The sequence below is a fragment of the Oncorhynchus keta genome, chromosome 10 (assembly GCF_023373465.1).
Source record: "Oncorhynchus keta strain PuntledgeMale-10-30-2019 chromosome 10, Oket_V2, whole genome shotgun sequence".
NCBI classification, from domain to species: Eukaryota; Metazoa; Chordata; class Actinopteri; order Salmoniformes; family Salmonidae; genus Oncorhynchus; species Oncorhynchus keta.
This window is the reverse complement of record NC_068430.1, coordinates 41,955,131-41,972,942: the sequence shown is the minus strand read 5'-3', so window position 1 is coordinate 41,972,942 and position 17,812 is coordinate 41,955,131. Positions and strand designations below refer to the sequence as shown.

The window sequence follows — 17,812 nt, the reverse complement described above, 5'->3', positions numbered from 1 at the left end:
ATTACAGACAAAACTGCAGGACTAAATATCAGCATGTTACACTATGTAAATATTAGCATATCAGCATTGTATTTACTTTACGTAAAGCTAATTTCTCACTAATCGCATTAGGCTACAGCCCTATGACACTGTAGGCCTATGTGACAGTCTCATGGTATAGTTATGGTTTCCTATCACTCTGTTTTGTTAACATTGAATACATTTCATGGAGCAAGGAAATACATATTATTTTACACAGCAAGTCACCTGACAATAATGGGCTACTCTCAATTTGTATTTACCGGTCATTCTCCTGTCATGTCTCTGATATGAGCTGAGAAGCAAGGCAGGAATCCCTAGGATTTTGCTTATTCTCTTTAGGGCTGCATAACCAAGTTCAAGTTCGTGGGCTAGAACTTGGACTTCAATGAGATGGAGATTCAGTTGAGCCATGCCAACCGCCAGGAAGCTGCACGCCAGAAACAGATGAAGAACCTCCAGGGAGCGTTCAAGGTACGCTTTAGTTTATCATGGAGTAGGAATAACCTGATGATGGCTGAGATTGAAGAACTGAGGGCTGCCCTGGAGCAGACAGAGAGAGGCCGCAAAGTGGCCGAACAGGAGCTGGTTGATGCCAGTGAGCGCGTGGGACTGCTGCACTCCCAGGTAAAGTCTACAAAATGCCCAATTAAAGATGTGCTTCCCATGTATTACTTTTAACATAAGCACGTTGTCATAACTTGTTTCGAACATAAGCCTCATCAACACTAAAAAGAAGCTGGAGGTTGACCTTACTCAGGTCCAAGGTGAAATGGAAGACACTGTCCAGGAAGCAAGAAATGCAGAGGAGAAGGCCAAGAAGGCTATTACTGATGTGAGTCGACATACATTACATAACTATAAGTAGACTAGGATAGCCGTCTTGGCCATTAATGTCTCATTATTTGTCAGCACAATCAAGTTTCCCCAACAAGTGTGTGTAACAATGCCATCTTCGTTTGGAGCCAAACATTGCCAGTGCTATAATTATGTGCACATTAAGGACATTACTTTCATTTGGCAGTAATCGAGCCTGAAGAAGAAGGAGCAGGACACCAGCTATCACCTGGAGAGGATGAAGAAGAACCTGGAGGTCACAGTGAAGGACCTGCAGCACCGTCTGGATGAGGCTGAGAATCTGGCCATGAAGGGCGGAAAGAAGCAACTCCAGAAACTGGAGGCTAGGGTAAACTCCTTAGCTATGTATAGTTCATTAATTTGAAAGAAGGTTGACTCCATAATTGAAAAAGGCAACACTTTAGTTATAATTTAGTATTACCATCCCATCTGAGAACAAAACACACAAGTCTTCTATTTCAGGTTCGTGAGCTGGAAGGTGAAGTTGACGCTGAACAGAGACATGGATGCTATCACAGGGGTCTGCAAATATGAGGGAAGAGTCAAGGAGCTCACATACCAGGTTAAGATTATTTTCTTAGTAATTATAATAACAGTCTATTTATAAAGCTACACATGATATAATACCTACAGTATATTATTTTACAACCTACAGACTGAAGAGGACAAGAAAAATGTGAACTGGCTCCAGGATCTGGTTGACATGCTGAGGATGCCGTAAGTACACTACTTGGTTGACTTGACATCTTGCTTTATTGAGATGTATTTATGTAGTGTTACAAGGTGCAGAAACTTTGGCATTAGTGTATTAGTCTTTGTTTTAGCTTTATCGCAGAAGGGACAATCACTGCAAGTAGTTTCAATATATATCAGGGATGCTTCTGCAATTGAAATGATTGGGATTATTTGAATTATGTATTATTTCAAAATACAATCTTTGAGAACTAACAATCACCTAAATAAAAGCTAGGCAGTCAGAGAATATAGAAAATTCCTGAAATATTGAATTTAGCAGTATTGCTTTTGTTATTATGTTTGACCAAAGGAACACATCATTAGCCATGGCAAAATTCACAGATTTGAAGGAAATTAGCTTTAAACTGCAACATTTTCTCTGAGCTCCATAGCAAAATGTTTAGAATTACAGGAAATTGGATTAAAAATGCAAAAATCTCTCTACACCACCACTTAGCTGCTTTTAGCAATGCTAGTATTTACACACTAGCATCGTGGGAATTAGCTTGCAAAAATTTTTAATTGTCCGCTGGAAGTTAAATAAAATTGCATTTCCACTTACTATTGATTGTCTGTAGCCTTGGAGGGGGGAATGTGAAGAAAAAATAAAATTAACGGAATGTATAATTAAACAGAATTTCTAAGGGTGGGTCTGTTGTCGACCTATGCAGTATACCACAGCGAGGTCAGTTCCTCTCTACCTCATGTCAAAATAAGTCCCCCACAAGTTATTGCTTTATTGTGCAGGTATGGAGCATGTGCATGACTTATTTTGACATGAGGTAAGCAGAGAGGAAGTGGTTATACAACAGACCCAAGTGTGGAAAGTCTGTTTAATTTATTTTCGATTCAATTATTTTTCTCAATTGTTCTCAATTTCCCCCCTGCATAAGGACCAAGCCTACAGACAATCAACAGAGTAAGTTGAAATGTTATTTTATTTATGTTTTTTAGCAAGCTAATTCCCAGCACCACTAGTGTGTAAATACTAGCGGTACTAAAAGCAGATAGGGGCTGCTAAAGTTTTTTTTTTAAATTCAGCCACACTAACCGTCTGACCGCGCCCATTGCCATGCCCCCTGCCACGGCCTTTTATTTTCCGGAAAAAAAACCTGTATAAAATATAAACTCCTTCCTTTCATTGTAATGCATGCATGAGTCTCAATAAATAAATAACAAAATAGTGTAGTTATGGTACCAGATCTGTCAATCAATCACACACACTCATTACTTTGACTCTATCATTCAGTTATTCTACATGATTTTAAATGTTTTTTGTTTATTTTAATGTAATTTTATTTACATTATATGAATATTAAATAGTGTTTTGACACCCCCACAGGAAGAGCAGGCCAACACTCACCTGTCCAGGTACAGGAAGGTGCAGCATGAGCTGGAGGAAGCTCAGGAGCGTGCAGACATCTCTGAGTCACAGGTCAACAAAATGAGAGCAAAGAGTTGTGAAGTTGGCAAGGTATAATCAAATATTTTGTTCTCCGATTTCCTTAGATATGTCGACTTTAATGAATCCAGATTACAGATGAATGATGTGCAACTACATATAAAATAAACAAAAAATACATGATCCTTTTTCTTGTTAATCCATTTAGGGAAAAGAAGCTGAAAAATGAAGTGCAGCCCTGAAGAGAGACATCGACAAGGAGTCATACAATATGAGTTCCCGATGAAATGTTCTCGTATAAAATAGTCATTCAATAAAGTGAGCTGACAAAGCCTGTAAATCTCCTTGTTTTTGTGATTTCTTCTTATCATTATGCTGCAATAACGTATCGTATTGATAGTTCATGTTTTGTTTTAGCTAATGGGTTGTGTACTTGTATGCAATCTTCCATTATACTTTCTACAATGTTTATAAGTTGTGAAAAAATAAATATGGTTTTAAGGGTTTAAGGATAGGCAACACACCCCATAAAAATTATCAGTGGGAGAATCTCAAATGGTTTTGCTCACCTCACCTCCTTCCTCTCTCTGGAAACAAATGCATTTGCATGAAATGAGACTCCTCCTCTGCTCACGAGTCATCAGGTAAATTATGTTTACAGGGGTGGAATCCCAAAATAAATGTGTAAAGTGATAAATACAAATGTAGCTAGTTGTGCAAGATATGTTATAGATAAAATGATAAGTAGAGAATAATTTAAAACATGTGGATTATAAAACCATTCCACGCTACCTGCCCCAAGGATTATTTTGTACATTCCTCTGTCAAAGAAGGTCATCCTAACGAATTGCCATTCTCCTCGATCCTCAGTTTCCAGGTCATGGAGGAGAGGAGAACGGAGGAGTCTGGGAGAGCACAGACATTTTCCAATTGGGAATGTCCCATAATGTACGGAAATGCTTAGACGTTCCTTGGTTAATGACAAAACAAAAAATGGAGCACAATGCCCGGAAGACGGTTTTGCTCGATGAACTATTATATCAGACTTCTCAAAGCCATATATGAGATGTTCTGGGCTCTATTTTGTAGATTTCGATTACACTGAAGTAATATAGAAAATTCCTATCAAATACATTGGCTTATAATTTGTTATATATTTCACTGCATTCAATACCAAATGACTATTGATACTCACACACAATTCAATAGTTAAAACGTATCCATTGATCTAGGCCTGAAGAGAACGTTTTGATTTAACCAACCGCTCCCAATGATGGATTTGATGTACATAACTTTACAGATAACGACAATGTCTATTACTAAAAAATAAACTTCACCTCTTTACTAAAGGTGAGAGACAAGCATGAAATTATATGTGCTTTTTGTTTTACTTAAACTTGTCGCCTGCCTTCGCGCGACTCAGATAGTTTGGATGCAGATATGAGCATCAAGTCTCATCTACAGATGTCTGTTTACAGTCACGTAGCGCATTTGACACGCAATCACAAGGGTGTGGTACTGTTGATGTCAATGCCGCGTTTAAAACGTCAGCGATCTTCAGGTCGGAAAGACGGAGCTCTAGAAATAGTTGGAATACCGAGTTGGATAACCGTTCAAATAGATTTTTTTCCCAGTCGGAGCAGTTTTTCCCCCCGAGAACCCAGTTGTTTGGAACGCACTTGAGTCGGAAGTAGGAGCTTTTCGATTACCCAGTTGTTCTGAACGCAGCATCAGTCCACTTTCCTCCCACCCCCCAACAAGTGTGTCTTTCATCCTAACAAGAGCCAGTTTCTACGCAACTTGGCCATACTTGGCATCCTGGGAGTGGCGGTTGATTCAATATGGCCGCAGCAAAGGAAGGAAATAACAACTCAGGATTTTGGGGGACTAATGACAGTATCCTTTTACATGGTGTCCAGAAAAGACAGCCCCCCGTATAAGGAAACGTTTTGAAGTCGAAATTGTCAGTATGCTTTCGATGACGGTAGGATACGTTTTTATTAACAAGTCTGTGGAGTTGGTATGAAGCTAACAACGTTAGCTAGCTGTTATGCATACACACCGCTAACTACATGTAATTAGCTTGCTTACTAGTTGTGGAGCCTTTCTAGCTAACGTTAACTAGCTAGCTAGGGGTTCCTCACCTGGCTGGAAAACTATCATAGCGAGCTAGATTGTTTGCTATGGCCGGGGATGTTAAATACAATGTTAGCAAGCTAACTTACATTTTTGTAACTAGTTAACGGTAGCCGGATTCTCATGGGAAGTTAGCTATTCCTTAACGTACCATGTTCAAAGCAAGCCTTACCAGCTAGCTGGCTATAAAGTTATCAACACATGCCAGGAATTTGATGAACCCACTTCAGTAGCTTGCCTTAGCCAACTTCAACATGGTGCTTTTTTTTTTTTATTGAAGTGAGGGTCTTGTTAGAGACCAAATATATTTTCATAATTAAATTCACACAGCATCAGATGAAGACCAACCTGTGGTGTTAATTCCGGGTGAGGACATTATTAGACTTCTCAAAGCCATGTGTGAGATGTTCTGACCTTTTCCTATTGCTGACTGCTAACGCTACTTTATTTATCACCATGTCTCTCGCTCTCTCAGGAGTCAGCAGAGAGGGACACTTGCGGACAGCCTTTAAGTCAGAATCAGGCGCCAGCAGCAGTGAGAGAAAGGTGAAGATGAGGGCCAATTATAGTAGTGCGATCCGAAGACAGGCTCCTCTGAGCCGGGGCAATAAGAAGCAAGGCCAGCGTCTTTCCCTGTCCTCGATGGGTAGAGGGCAGCTCCAGGCCACCCCTGCACCTACAGTCCCACCCCCCAACCCAGCCACCCAGCAGCATCTCCTCACCACTCCACAGGTAGGTCTGCCAAGAAGGGCCACTCTATCAACACCAACTAGTTATTAGCTATTATAAACTGGGTGGTTCGAGCCATGAATGCTGATTGGCTGACAACCGTGGTATATCAAAACACATATTTTTACTGCTCTAATTAAATTAGTAAACAGTTTATAATAGAAATAAGTCACCCCAGGAATTTGTGATATATGGCCGGTATACCACGGCTAAGGTCTGTGTCCAGGCACTCTGCGTTGCGTTGTGCGTAAGAACATACCTTAGCTGTGGTATATTGCTTAAATAACCTCTCCAGTCGGACAGGGGCACATGCAAACACAAAGCCTGGGTACTACACAGCTATTTCTGATTGACTCCAGCCATTTATACATAATTGAAATGTACTTAGGCCTACTCCCAAGCCCACCCTCTTTTCTCAGATTTGCAATGTTTTTCTGATGCTGATCACAATCCTGATTCATTAGTGCTAACTAATTTGTGAAAAATAGGCTGAAATACAACAGGCTAGTAACACATAGAATGTCAATATACCGTACTGTTGTGCAATGCTTGCCAAAAAAATGGTCTCTCTTTTGTTCTGATTTAAGGCTTTCTATTTTGTGATAAATTAAATATCCTACACTACATGGTCAAAAGTATGTGGACACCTGCTTGTCAAACATCACATTCCAAAATCATGGCCAATAATATGGAGTTGGTCCCCCCCCTTTGCTGCTGTAACAGCTTCCACTCTTCTGGGAAAGCTTTCCACTAGATGTTGAACTTTGCTGCAGGGATTTGCTTCCATTCAGCCACAAAAGCACATTAGTAAGGTCAGGCACTGATGTTGGGCGATTAGGCCTGGCTCACAGAAGGCATTCCAATTCATCCTAAAGGTGTTTGATGGGGTTGAGGTCAGGGCTCTGTGCAGGCCAGTAAAGTTCTTCCACACCGATCTTGTCAAACCATTTCTGTATGGACCTCGCTTTGTGCACAGGGGCATTGTCCTGCTGAAACAGGAAAGGGCCTTCCCCAAACTGTTGCCACAAAGTTGAAAGCACAGAATTGTCTAAAACAGTGTTTCCCAACGCTGGTCCTCGAGTACCCCCAACAGTACAGTTTCGTTATAGCGCTTGACAAACGCACCTCATTCAACTCATTGAGGGCTTGATGATTATTTCACCAATTGAATCAGGTGTGCTTGTCCAAGGTTACAATAAAACATCTGTACTGTTGGGAGTAATCGAGGACCAGGGTTGGGAACACTAGTCTAGAATGTCATTGTATGCTGTAGCGTTAAGATTTTCCTTCTCTGGAACTAAGGGGCCTAGCCTGAGCCATGAAAAACAGCCCAAGACCATTATTCCTCCTCCACCAAACTTTACAGTTGGCACTATGCATTCGGGAAGGTAGCATTCTCCTGGCATCATCCAAACCAAGATTTGTCTGTCGGACTGCCAGATGGTGAAGCATTAGTCATCACTTCAGAGAATGCATTTTCACTGCTCCAGAGTCCAATGGAGGCGAGCTTTACACCACTCCAGCCGGCGCTTCGCATCGCGCATGGTCATTTTAGGCTTGTGTGTGGCTGCTTGGCCATGGAAACTCATTTCATGAAGCTCCCGACGAACAGTTCTTGTGCTGATGTTGCTTCCAGAGGCAGTTTGGAACTTGGTAGTGAGTGTTGCAGCCAAGGACAGACAGGAGACTCAGAAATCTTGGCGGTCCCTTTCTATGAGCTTGTGAGGTCTACCACTTCGCTGCTGAGCCGTTGTTGCTGCTAGATGTTTCCACTTCACAGTAACAGCACTTACAGTTGACCGGGGCAGCTCTAGCAGGGCAGAAATGGGACAAACTGACTTGTTGGAAAGGTGGAATCCAATGACGGTGCCACTTTGAAAGTCACTGAGCTCTTCCGTATGTGCCATTCTACTGCCAATGTTCGTCTATGGAGATTGCATGGCTGTCTGATCGATTTTATACACCTGTCAGCAACGGGTGGTACTGAAATAGCTGAATCCACTAATTTGAATGGGTGTCCACATACTTCTGCATATTTTGTTCAGGCGATCTCTGAAGTGACCCAGGCTACGAACAGGACCTCTCTGAAGGACCTCTGTCCCCAGGATAAGCGGCGCATCGCCAACCTCATCCAGGAGCTGGCCAGGTAACTGCTCATCCAACATAAGTGTCTATTTGGCAGGGATTTGGGATTTTTAGGTGTGTGGGTTTTCTCAAGAATTAAGTTAATGTACACAGTCTGCTATAATCCCTGACCCTCCATCTCTTCTTACCTAGAGTGAGTGAAGAGAAGGAGTCATCGGTACAGAGGCTGAGGGACGAACAGGAGACCTTTGAGCGCAAAATCCTACAGCTTGAGCAGCAGAACCAGCTCATTGTACAGGAGAGAGAGAGTATCCTTTTCCCCATGGACGCACACAGATATACACACACACACACAAGGGTGTCTCTTAATGACATTGTCAGCCCTGTGGTGTCATTGTCTGTCTGAAGTATCCTCAACCCCCGTCCTTGAGGCCTGCCGTGCCTGCTGATGTTTTCTTGCTTTTCCGGACTTGTATCGGTCAATGATTTATAAGACAGCCTTGAGTGGGCAGCAGGTAGGCTAGTGGTTAGAGAGTTGGACTAGTAACCGAAAGGTTGCAAGATCGAATCTCCGAGGTGACAAGGTAAAAATCTGTCGTTCTACCCATGAACAAGGCACTGTACCTCGGCCGTCATTGAAAATAATAATGTTCTTAACTGACTTGCCTAATTTAAATAAAGGAAAAAAAAAAAACCCTCAGACACTGCAGCCCTACTATGCCACTGAAGAATTTAAGGCTTTTCCTGTATTCTGGCAGCAGGGGGCAGCATTGCCTTGGGCTTGATGTCACCACTGCCAACCTCAGTGTCTGCCAGATACTCCATGAGCGTTATAACATTCACACGTACGTTCATTCCCCCCTGCTTTTTCACGATTTTGCTTCTTGGCCACATCTTGACATTTAATATGACATTTGCACTCTGTCTGAGATCACTGTGGATTACGTTGTTTGAAACCATCACCGTCTATGACGTTTTACCTTGTGGGACTGTGGCATTTGCTCTTGTCTCATGTTTTGGTAATCATGCACTGAATTTTGTCATATCTTACCTTTTTCCTGACCTGTCAAAGGCTTTCAGATGCAACTCTACCAGTTAATTCTAAACAAGCTTACTGTCTCTTCGCATGACCTGGCAGCATTCCTGTAATTCCAGCAGCATACCAGAATTACTCTGTTTCCTCCCCTTTTGCATCCCACCCCTCCTGTCGTCCTCCTTAACGATTCCGCTCAGGTCAAACCGACGTGGGGAGAGCCGTCAATTTAGGGGGGGAAACACAGCGAAATATGAAGAGTAATCGTTGGCTGGTAAATTGCACAATTGGCAGCGGAGCTGGGAAATTAGGAAAGCACAACTCAATTAAAGGCACTTAGGCTGCGAGACCTGGCATTTATACTAAACTTCCAAACTCCATTAAAACGGAATTTGAGCTGGAAAAACTCTGATTAAAGCACCTCGATGGGATAACCAGTCTTTTAAAGCGCACACACAGTCGTAAAGAGACTTCTGAGACGTAGGGTTCTGAGACGTAGGGTTCTGGACTGATCTTTTTAAGGTTAAGGAGACACCAAAGGCAAACGGGCTAAAGGGAGACTTGTAAAGTCTAATTCCATTACACCCTCTGCCTCACCTTCAGTCTTATCTACCAAGAGCCAGGTTATCAAGGGGAGGATGTATATCTCTCTGTCTAAAGACCTGAGATGAGAGAAAAGCAATTCTTGTTGAAATGTTGTCTGTCAGGACGATTTTGAAGCTCAAGTGCTGAATGAAATCTACGATTTGAATAAGGTTGTGTTTGGTTGTTTCCCCTTGGCATGTTGTTTTGGAGAGGTTAAAAGCTAAATGTCATTTCTGAGTCTGCTCCACAGATCACATTTTTTTTCATCAACCTTGGAAGTTAGTCGGCGACTTTTATACCACTGCTGTGGTTGAAATATTAAGTGACACTACCCTCCTCTCGGAGGCAATGGATAAAGGGCTAAACTTTGAGTTGACTTTGTTCTTATTGTATTTATGTTAGACCTTTAATACCATCAAAAGACAGTCAACTTTGGGCTATAGCGTTTGATGCAGCTATTTATTTGGTTGGTTGCTTGTAAACTGATTTGTCCTCGCCAGGAACATAAAGTTATGCTAACTGTCCCCTTCCATCAATTCTTCATCACCAGGCCCCACACACACACACACTGAAAGAGAGAGACTGCATACACACTCATTCACACACCCAGTCGATTTGGCACAGAGCTCATAAGGCAGGTTTTAAAATATTCCTTTCCTGCGCAAATTTGTTTCACCTTAAGGTGGATTTCATTATTTCATTTGTGCACGGCCTGACATTTTGACAGGCATTGTCTGAAGCCTCGATTGCAAACTCTTGATTTTGTATATTTTTGGTTTAAGGAGCGTACAAATTGAAGCTTTGATTGGCTCATGGCCAAGACTCAGAGAAGCGGTTTTACTGTTTTCGGTGTGTGAAGAGATCCTTATCAATTGCACTTCAGTCGCCCCTATAGATTACCAGGCGTTGAGCGTCAGGGCTGCTTTGACCCATCAACCTTTTTAATGTAAGTGTGTTTACGCTCCCACACTCTAGTTAGGTTAGGTGGTTGTGATGACTTTTGGTTGGAGCATGATGCTTGCAATACCAGATTTGTGTGGGTTACTTCGACTCCTTTTGAATAAAAGGAATCTGATGATAACCCAGAGGATATTATACTACCAACATTAAAGGGATAGTTCACCCAAATTACGCTTTATTATTTTTTTTAGCAGTCTATGGACAAGGTATGACAGCAATCCATGCTTTGGTTTAGTTTCCAAATGCTAATGTTTTAGTATTTATGGCACGAATCCCGTTCAAGTCATGGGACCGATATTAGTATTTTTCGCGCTTCATGTTCAAATCGTCTATATGTGACTTGAGCTTCACGGGTAAACTTTCGAATGATTTGGACATGATGAAAATCTAATATCTGTCTCATGACTTGATTGGGATTTGTGCCACAAATGCTCAAACATTTGGAAACAGTGCCAGGGAAACTAAACTAAAAAATTGATTACTGTCATACTTTTTCCATAGACTGCTTGCATGTTTAAGGAAACCAATATGTCATTTTTTATTTATTTTCTGACCTATCCCCATAATCCATTGACATGGAAATTGCCCCTGAAGTGTTTGGTCGATTCTGTCAAATTTTGTCATGACTGAATTCCGTCATCAAATTATTTGTCACATGCGCCTAATACAACAGGTGTAGATCTGAAATGCTTACTTACAAGCCCTTAACCAACAATGCAGTTTTATGAAAAATAAGAGTCAAGAATTTTTTAAACTAAAGTAAAAAATAAGAGCAACATCGGTACAGAGTCAATGTGCGGGGGTACCCCTTAGCCGTGCCCGAGCGAACAGTCTGACTATGGTGGCTGGAGTCTATAGCAATTTTTAGGGCCTTTGACACCACCTCTTATAGAGGTCCTGGATGGCTGGAAGCTTGACCCGAGTGATATACTGGGCCGTACGCACTACCCTCTGTAGCGCCTTGCAGTCCGTAGAGTGTTTAGTGTTTATGAAAGAAGCCTTTCTCTTCCCATGCTCTGTTTCATTTCCCAGGCTTGGTTGAACTCCTCCGACACCAAAGTGTTTTCTCCTAGCGTATCTTCATTATGGCTTCACTTTGAAAACTTTTAATTTGCTCCAAAATCGAGGACTTTTAAAAGGTGATGTGTTGAGAAAGTCATCAGCCTGGGGCTATTGCCCATCCATAAAAGGATATGGCCTGCAGCAGGGAGGTTTATGGGTGTTGGTTGGTAGGAGTGTGTTTGGGACTGTGTGTACCCATCTTGAGGAGTGACTAGAGGTGGTAATGTGTTATTGTTGGTGCAATGCAAATTCTCTGTGGGTCTACCTACAGTGCATTCGGAAAGTATTCAGACCCCTTGACTTTTCCCACATTTTGTTACAGCCTTATTCTAAAATTGATTTTATTGTTATTTTTTTATCCTCATCAATCTACACACTACCCCATAATGACAAAGCAAAAACAGGTTTTCTGAAATGTTTGCACATTTATAACAGAATAGAAATACCTTTTAACTTAAGTATTCAGACCCTTTGCTAAGAGATTTGAGATTGAGCTCTGGTGCATCCTGTTTCCATGGATCATCCTTGATGTTTCTACAACTTCATTGGAGTCCACCTTTGGCAAATTAAATTGATTGGACATGATTTCGAAAGGCACACACCTGTCTATATAAGTTCCCACAGTTGACAGTGCAAAAACCCAGCCATGAGGTAAAAGGAATTGTCCGTAGAGCTCCAAGACAGGATTGTGTTGGGGCACAGATCTGGGGAAGGGTACTGCAGCATTGAAGGTCCCCAAGAACACAGTGGCCTCCATCATTCTTAAATGGAAGAAGTTTGGTACCACGAAGACTCTTCCTAGAGCTGACACCTGGCCAAACTAAGCAATCGGGGGAGAAGGGCCTTGGTCAGGGAGGTGACCAAGAACCCAATGGTCACTCTGATAGAGCTCCAGAGTTTGTCTGTGGGGATGTGAGAGAATTCCAGAAGGACAACCATCTCTGCAGCACTCCACTAATCAGGCCTTTATGGTAGAGTGGCCAGAAGGAAGCCACTCCTCAGTAAAATTCACATGACCGCCCGCTTGGCATTTGCCAAAAGGCACCTAAAGGACTCTGACCATGAGAAACAAGATTCTCTGGTCTGATGAGACAAAGATTGAACTCTTTGGCCTGAATGCCAAGTCTGGAGGAAACCTTGAACCATCCCTACGGTGAAGCATGGTGTTGGCAGCATCATGCAGTGGGGATGTTTTTCCGTAGCACGGACTGTGACACTAGTCAGGATAGATGAACTGAGCAATGTAAAGAGAGATCCTTGATGAAAACCTGCTCCAGAGCGCTCAGGACCTCAGACTGGGGTGAAGGTTCACCTTCCAACAGGACAACGACCCTCTGCACACAGCCGAGACAAGGCACGAGTGGCTTCGGCGCAAGTCTCTGAATGTGCTTGAATGGACCAGCAAAAATTTCTCGACCTGGTTTTTGCTTTGTCATTATAGGGTATTGTGTGTAGATTGAGGGAAGAAAACGATTTAATCAATTGTGGAATAAGGTTGTAACGTATTTGAAAAGTCAAGGCGTCTGAATGCTTTCCAATGCACTGTGTATGTGATCTGATGCTTTGTTAATAAGGTAGGGGTTGCAATGGAAGTATGTTTCTACCTCACTCAGAGGCCGGTTGTGTGTACGAGCGTTGCTGTCATTAGCAGGCCCCTCATGCTCAGCAGTGGTTTTGCTCCAGATGAGCTCTCTTGTCTGGCATTCAGCCTGGCACCCAGATCTGGCATCACTGCCCAGCTCTGCTCAGCCTGGCCCGACCCAGATGGAGAAATCTGGAAAGCTCTACCCGCCCAACATTATTATCATGCTCTTTCTTTTCAGTTTTTCTTTTTCAACATCTTGAGTTGAAACTCACTGTTGTCTTTAACTTTGCTGGCTTAATGATGGGGTGGTGGGTGGGATGCTCTTTTGGGCTTATGTTATGTGACATGTCTGCAGAATGTAAATAAAAACGTATTACAAGAAAGGAAGAAAAATGGAGACTAATATGACCCTTAACCCCAGCCCCCTGTGGCCCAGGCCTGCAGCAGCAGTATCGGGAGTGTCAGGAGCTGCTTGGGCTCTACCAGCAGTACCTCTCTCAGCAGCAGGAGAAACTCAACCAGTCCATTGCCCAGCTCAGCCACATCCGCAGCTCCCACTATAACTCCCAAAGCAAGGTACTCACTGTGTGTATGTGAACGCCTGCAACATGCAGGCGTTCACATACAAGATTGTACAAGATTGTGATACAGATGCGCATCTGAGAGATGACGAAAGTGTGAATGTGTGTGAAAGAGCATATTTGTGTGTGTGAAAGAGCATATTTGTGTGTGTGAAAGAGCATATTTGTGTGTGTGCGCCCGTCATCTTCCCTAGTGAGCCATCTCCAAACAACAGCGCTGTTCACCATCAAACGCAATACCCCCAACTGGGAGAGATGCACATACACACTCACATTTTCTTTTCGAAGGACCTGTCCTAAGACTTAGACAGCACATCAAATGTCATGACAGCTAAGGAAAAGTCCACTATGACCGCGTACAGTAGCACAAACCATTTCTCAAGGTAATCATTTAGACAACTTCGTCATCCTCCGTGGCCTACGGTGGGGCTGAGTAATGCGTGTTTGCGTGCTCTGTGACCGCACACTGGATTAGTCAGTCGCTCTCTTGTCTTGCTGAAGGTGGGCACTTTTCTCTTCTCTCCTCTAAGGGTTTCTTTTTCGCTTCAGAGACCTTGGTTTCCCTGTGCTCAGCACTTTTTTTTTCCAGAATCTCTTGCCCAAACCAAATTGAAGTGAAATATTCCATACCTCTTACTTCTGCGTTGTCGAGTATATCTTGGCTTAACCATTGCTCTCTCACAGAAAAGTTGAAACGGGTAAAGGAAGGAGTGACCCCTTACTCTTAAACACTTGTAGAGATTGGAGATGAATACATGACAAGTTTCAGATTTTATTGATGCCTACTTACTGTAGCAGTTAATACAGGCTGAAATCCAGGTGCATAATATATTGACAATAGATACCAATAGAAATGTATATTTGACTGGGTGGCTCTCTTGTCTCCACAGGCCCCCAGCAGTGAGGGAGCCTTCACCAAGCTTAGCAGGGGAGAGAGGACCACCGCTTTGGACGGCTCCTACCTAGACCTGCCCACTCTTGGAGGAACGGGGACAAACAGAGGAGGAAGAGAGCGAAATGGTGGAGGAAGAGGAGCGGGAGGAAGAGTCCCATCCCTGAGTCCTGCCTCTCTCTCGGACGACCTTCACTCAGACACCCCCCCTCCCTATTCCTCCAGCGACCAATCCCAGGGACCAATGAAACCACTGGGCTGCCGAGGAGGGGCCCATAGCGAGCTTCGTCTAGCGTCTCAACGCAGCAGACCGGAAAGTCTGGTCAACGGGAGGTTCCCCCATAGGGGGGCCACAGAAGCCCCTCTACTGGGCAACACCAGCCCGCTGCTCCACAACGGCCCTGGTGAACTACTCAAAGACAGCAGAGGTCTACTTGGACCTGGAGGGTTACTACTCGGAGAAGATCCATCGGGGGAGGGAGTAGAGGCAGAGGGGGCCCTCACAGCACCCCTCCTGGGCCCGGAGGACTGGGAGGAGAGGAGGCACCAGCTGTTCCTGCAGAAGCTGCAGCTGGAGGTGGAGAGAGAGCGGCTGCAGGCACGGCTGGCCCAGCAGGAGGAGCGTCTGATCAGACAGAACCAGCATCTCCGACACACACGCCTAGACTACAGCAGGTATTAAATTGAATGACATTTTATACTGAACAAAAATATTAATTCAACATGCAACAATTTCAAAGATTTTACCAAGTTACAGTTTGTATAAGGAAATTCGTCAATTAAGGCCCTAATCAATGGATTTCACATGACTGGGAATACAGATATGTGTCTGCAACAATCTCAGAAAATAAAAAGTAAGTAGGTGTGGATCAGAAAACCAGTCGGTATCTGGTGTGACCACCATTTGCCCCATGCAGTGCGACACATCTCCTTCGCATACAGTTGATCAGGCTGTTGATTGTGGAATGTTGTCCCACTCCTCTTTAATAGCTGTGCGAAATTGTTGGATATTAGTGGGAACTGGAGCACGCTGTCGTATACGTCGATCCAGAGCATCCCAAACAATGCTCAATGGGTGACATGTCTGAGAATGCAGGCCATGGAAGAACTGGGACATTTTCAGCTTCCAGGAATTGTGTATGGGGCCGTGCATTATCATGCTGAAACATGAGGTGATGGTGGTGGATGAATGGCACTACGATGGGCCTCAGGATCTCGTCACGGCATGTCTGTGCATTCAAATTGTCATCGATAAAATGCAATGGTGTTGGTTGTCCGTAGCTTATGCTTGCCCATACAATAACCTCACCGCCACCATGGGGCACTGTGTTCACAACGGCATCTACAAACTGCTCGACCCACACGACTTCATGCAGATGATTTGTGGTTGTGAGGCCGGTTTGACCTACTGCCAAATTTTCTAAAATGACGTTGGTAGAGAAATTAACATTTTATATTATCTTGGAACAGCTCTGGTGGACATTCCTGCAGTCACCATGCATCCTGTTTCCATTGATGCTTATGTAAATGTAATATTTCACTTTTATTTTTATAAATTTGCAAACATGTCTCAACCTGTTTTTGCTTTGTCATTATGGGGTATTGTGTGTAGATTGAGGGGGACAACTATTTAATCCATTGTAGAATAAGGCTGTAATTGAACAAAATGTGGAAAAAGTCAAGGGGTCTGAATACTTTTCCGAATGCACTGTAGATCATTGATATAGGACCTGCACGTACTGCACACAGCAGGGATCGACTTTCAGGTAAATTTGCCAGTGGCACACCGGGCCAGTGCCAACTCAAAGGTAGTGGCCGGAATGGGAAGAAAAAATATATATATACATGCATACTTGCACAAGATCTGACAGGAATTGAATGATGCATGCATAATTTCAGGTGATTTTTATCTTTCGTTTGCGGGCTGAGCAAGAAGCCTATACAGGGTTCATACAGACATTGGCAAGTCAAATTCAAGGACTTTTTCAAGCATTTAATTGTAATTATTAAGGCCCTACAATGTATATTTAATTGTTGTAATATCTATAGAACCCCCCCCACACTTCAAGAATGTTTTTTTAAAGGCCTACCAAATGGCATTATGCATTGACATTCACATTATTTTTACATTCTAAAATATGTCAGAATAACGTGGGCATTGCCTGACTAAATAGACATGGTCTCGACACAAACACACTAATGGAGTCTGCATTTGGTAAATAGTCAGTCTTGCCATTCCAAGATGTTGAAGAGTTACTGAGAGGTTATTATATCATATTTTAAAACGAGAAAGCGACCAAAAATCGGGTTCCCTTTGTAATGTAACGCTTTGAATGGAAAACCAAGTTGAAGCCAAACATTGGAAGTTGTTTTGCCAATAATAACCGGGACATGGTTATCAACATAATGAACAGCTTCGAGAATCCTTCCGTTTTTAAATTATATAAAATTAAAAAAAATCAGTTATGTTGCCTAGCGTTATTAAAATATTTTTGATGGTGGTGATCGACTGGGCCAGAAGATTTCCAAAACCTCCCCAGTATGCCGAGACAGACGGGGGCATTCCCGTGCTGTACTTTCCTCTTTAGAAAGTTGGTTTAGTTTTTGGTCAATTGCACATTATGTTAATAAATCATAATGACATTTAACATTATTAACAAAAAGCGAAGTGTGAACCGAAAACGAACGTGATCAGGTGAAAACGTTTCACTGCCACAAGTCAAACGGTGCAGTATTGAAGCCTGGTCAAACATGATGTGAACAATATTTGGGGCCTGTACTTAATGTTGTGTCTTACAGGTTCCAGCAAGCCACTTTAGACCAACTCAGCCACTCAATGTCCAGAAATGGGACCGATCCTTTACCCAACAGCCGTGCACTACTCAGGTAAAGCCTTGGAACCACCTCACTCGTTTTCTCAAACAATCTTTCCTCACCATCTCTCGCTCTCTGAGTAACTGGCATTTTTGTATCTAGTAATCCAACCTTTAGCTTACAAAGCTTGACTCTGTGTCTCTGCAGTGAGATGAGAGGGTGTGACGATGCAGAGGACTTGGCAGCGGAGCAAGAAGTACCTCCACACAAAGACAATACTGCACACATCCCCCTGCAAAACTCCATACACTCCCCTGGTAGGTTGTGTGCATTTGTG

At 43.0% G+C, this 17,812-nt stretch overlaps 1 protein-coding gene and 1 pseudogene across 4 annotated transcripts in view; both read left to right on the top strand.

Annotated features, from left to right (window-relative positions):
- Positions 1–128: 128 nt before the first annotated feature.
- LOC118389350 (myosin-8-like) lies at positions 129–3,344 on the top strand (annotated as a pseudogene).
- Positions 3,345–4,513: 1,169 nt separating this feature from the next.
- kiaa1328 (KIAA1328 ortholog) overlaps positions 4,514–17,812 on the top strand; it is a 44,286-nt gene continuing 30,987 nt past the window's right edge. Inside the window, exons 1-9 of one of the 4 annotated variants that reach the window (XM_035778177.2) lie at positions 4,514–4,909; positions 5,486–5,515; positions 5,625–5,881; positions 7,924–8,024; positions 8,156–8,271; positions 13,625–13,764; positions 14,660–15,336; positions 17,461–17,547; positions 17,683–17,792. In XM_035778177.2, coding sequence (XP_035634070.1) covers positions 4,855–4,909; positions 5,486–5,515; positions 5,625–5,881; positions 7,924–8,024; positions 8,156–8,271; positions 13,625–13,764; positions 14,660–15,336; positions 17,461–17,547; positions 17,683–17,792 — 1,573 coding nt within the window. In that variant the 5' untranslated portion in view covers positions 4,514–4,854. Of the gene's footprint in view, positions 4,998–5,479; positions 5,516–5,624; positions 5,882–7,923; positions 8,025–8,155; positions 8,272–13,624; positions 13,765–14,659; positions 15,337–17,460; positions 17,548–17,682; positions 17,793–17,812 lie in introns of all 4 variants that reach the window. The other 3 variants (XM_035778175.2, XM_035778179.2, XM_035778178.2) reach the window with 3 other exon arrangements.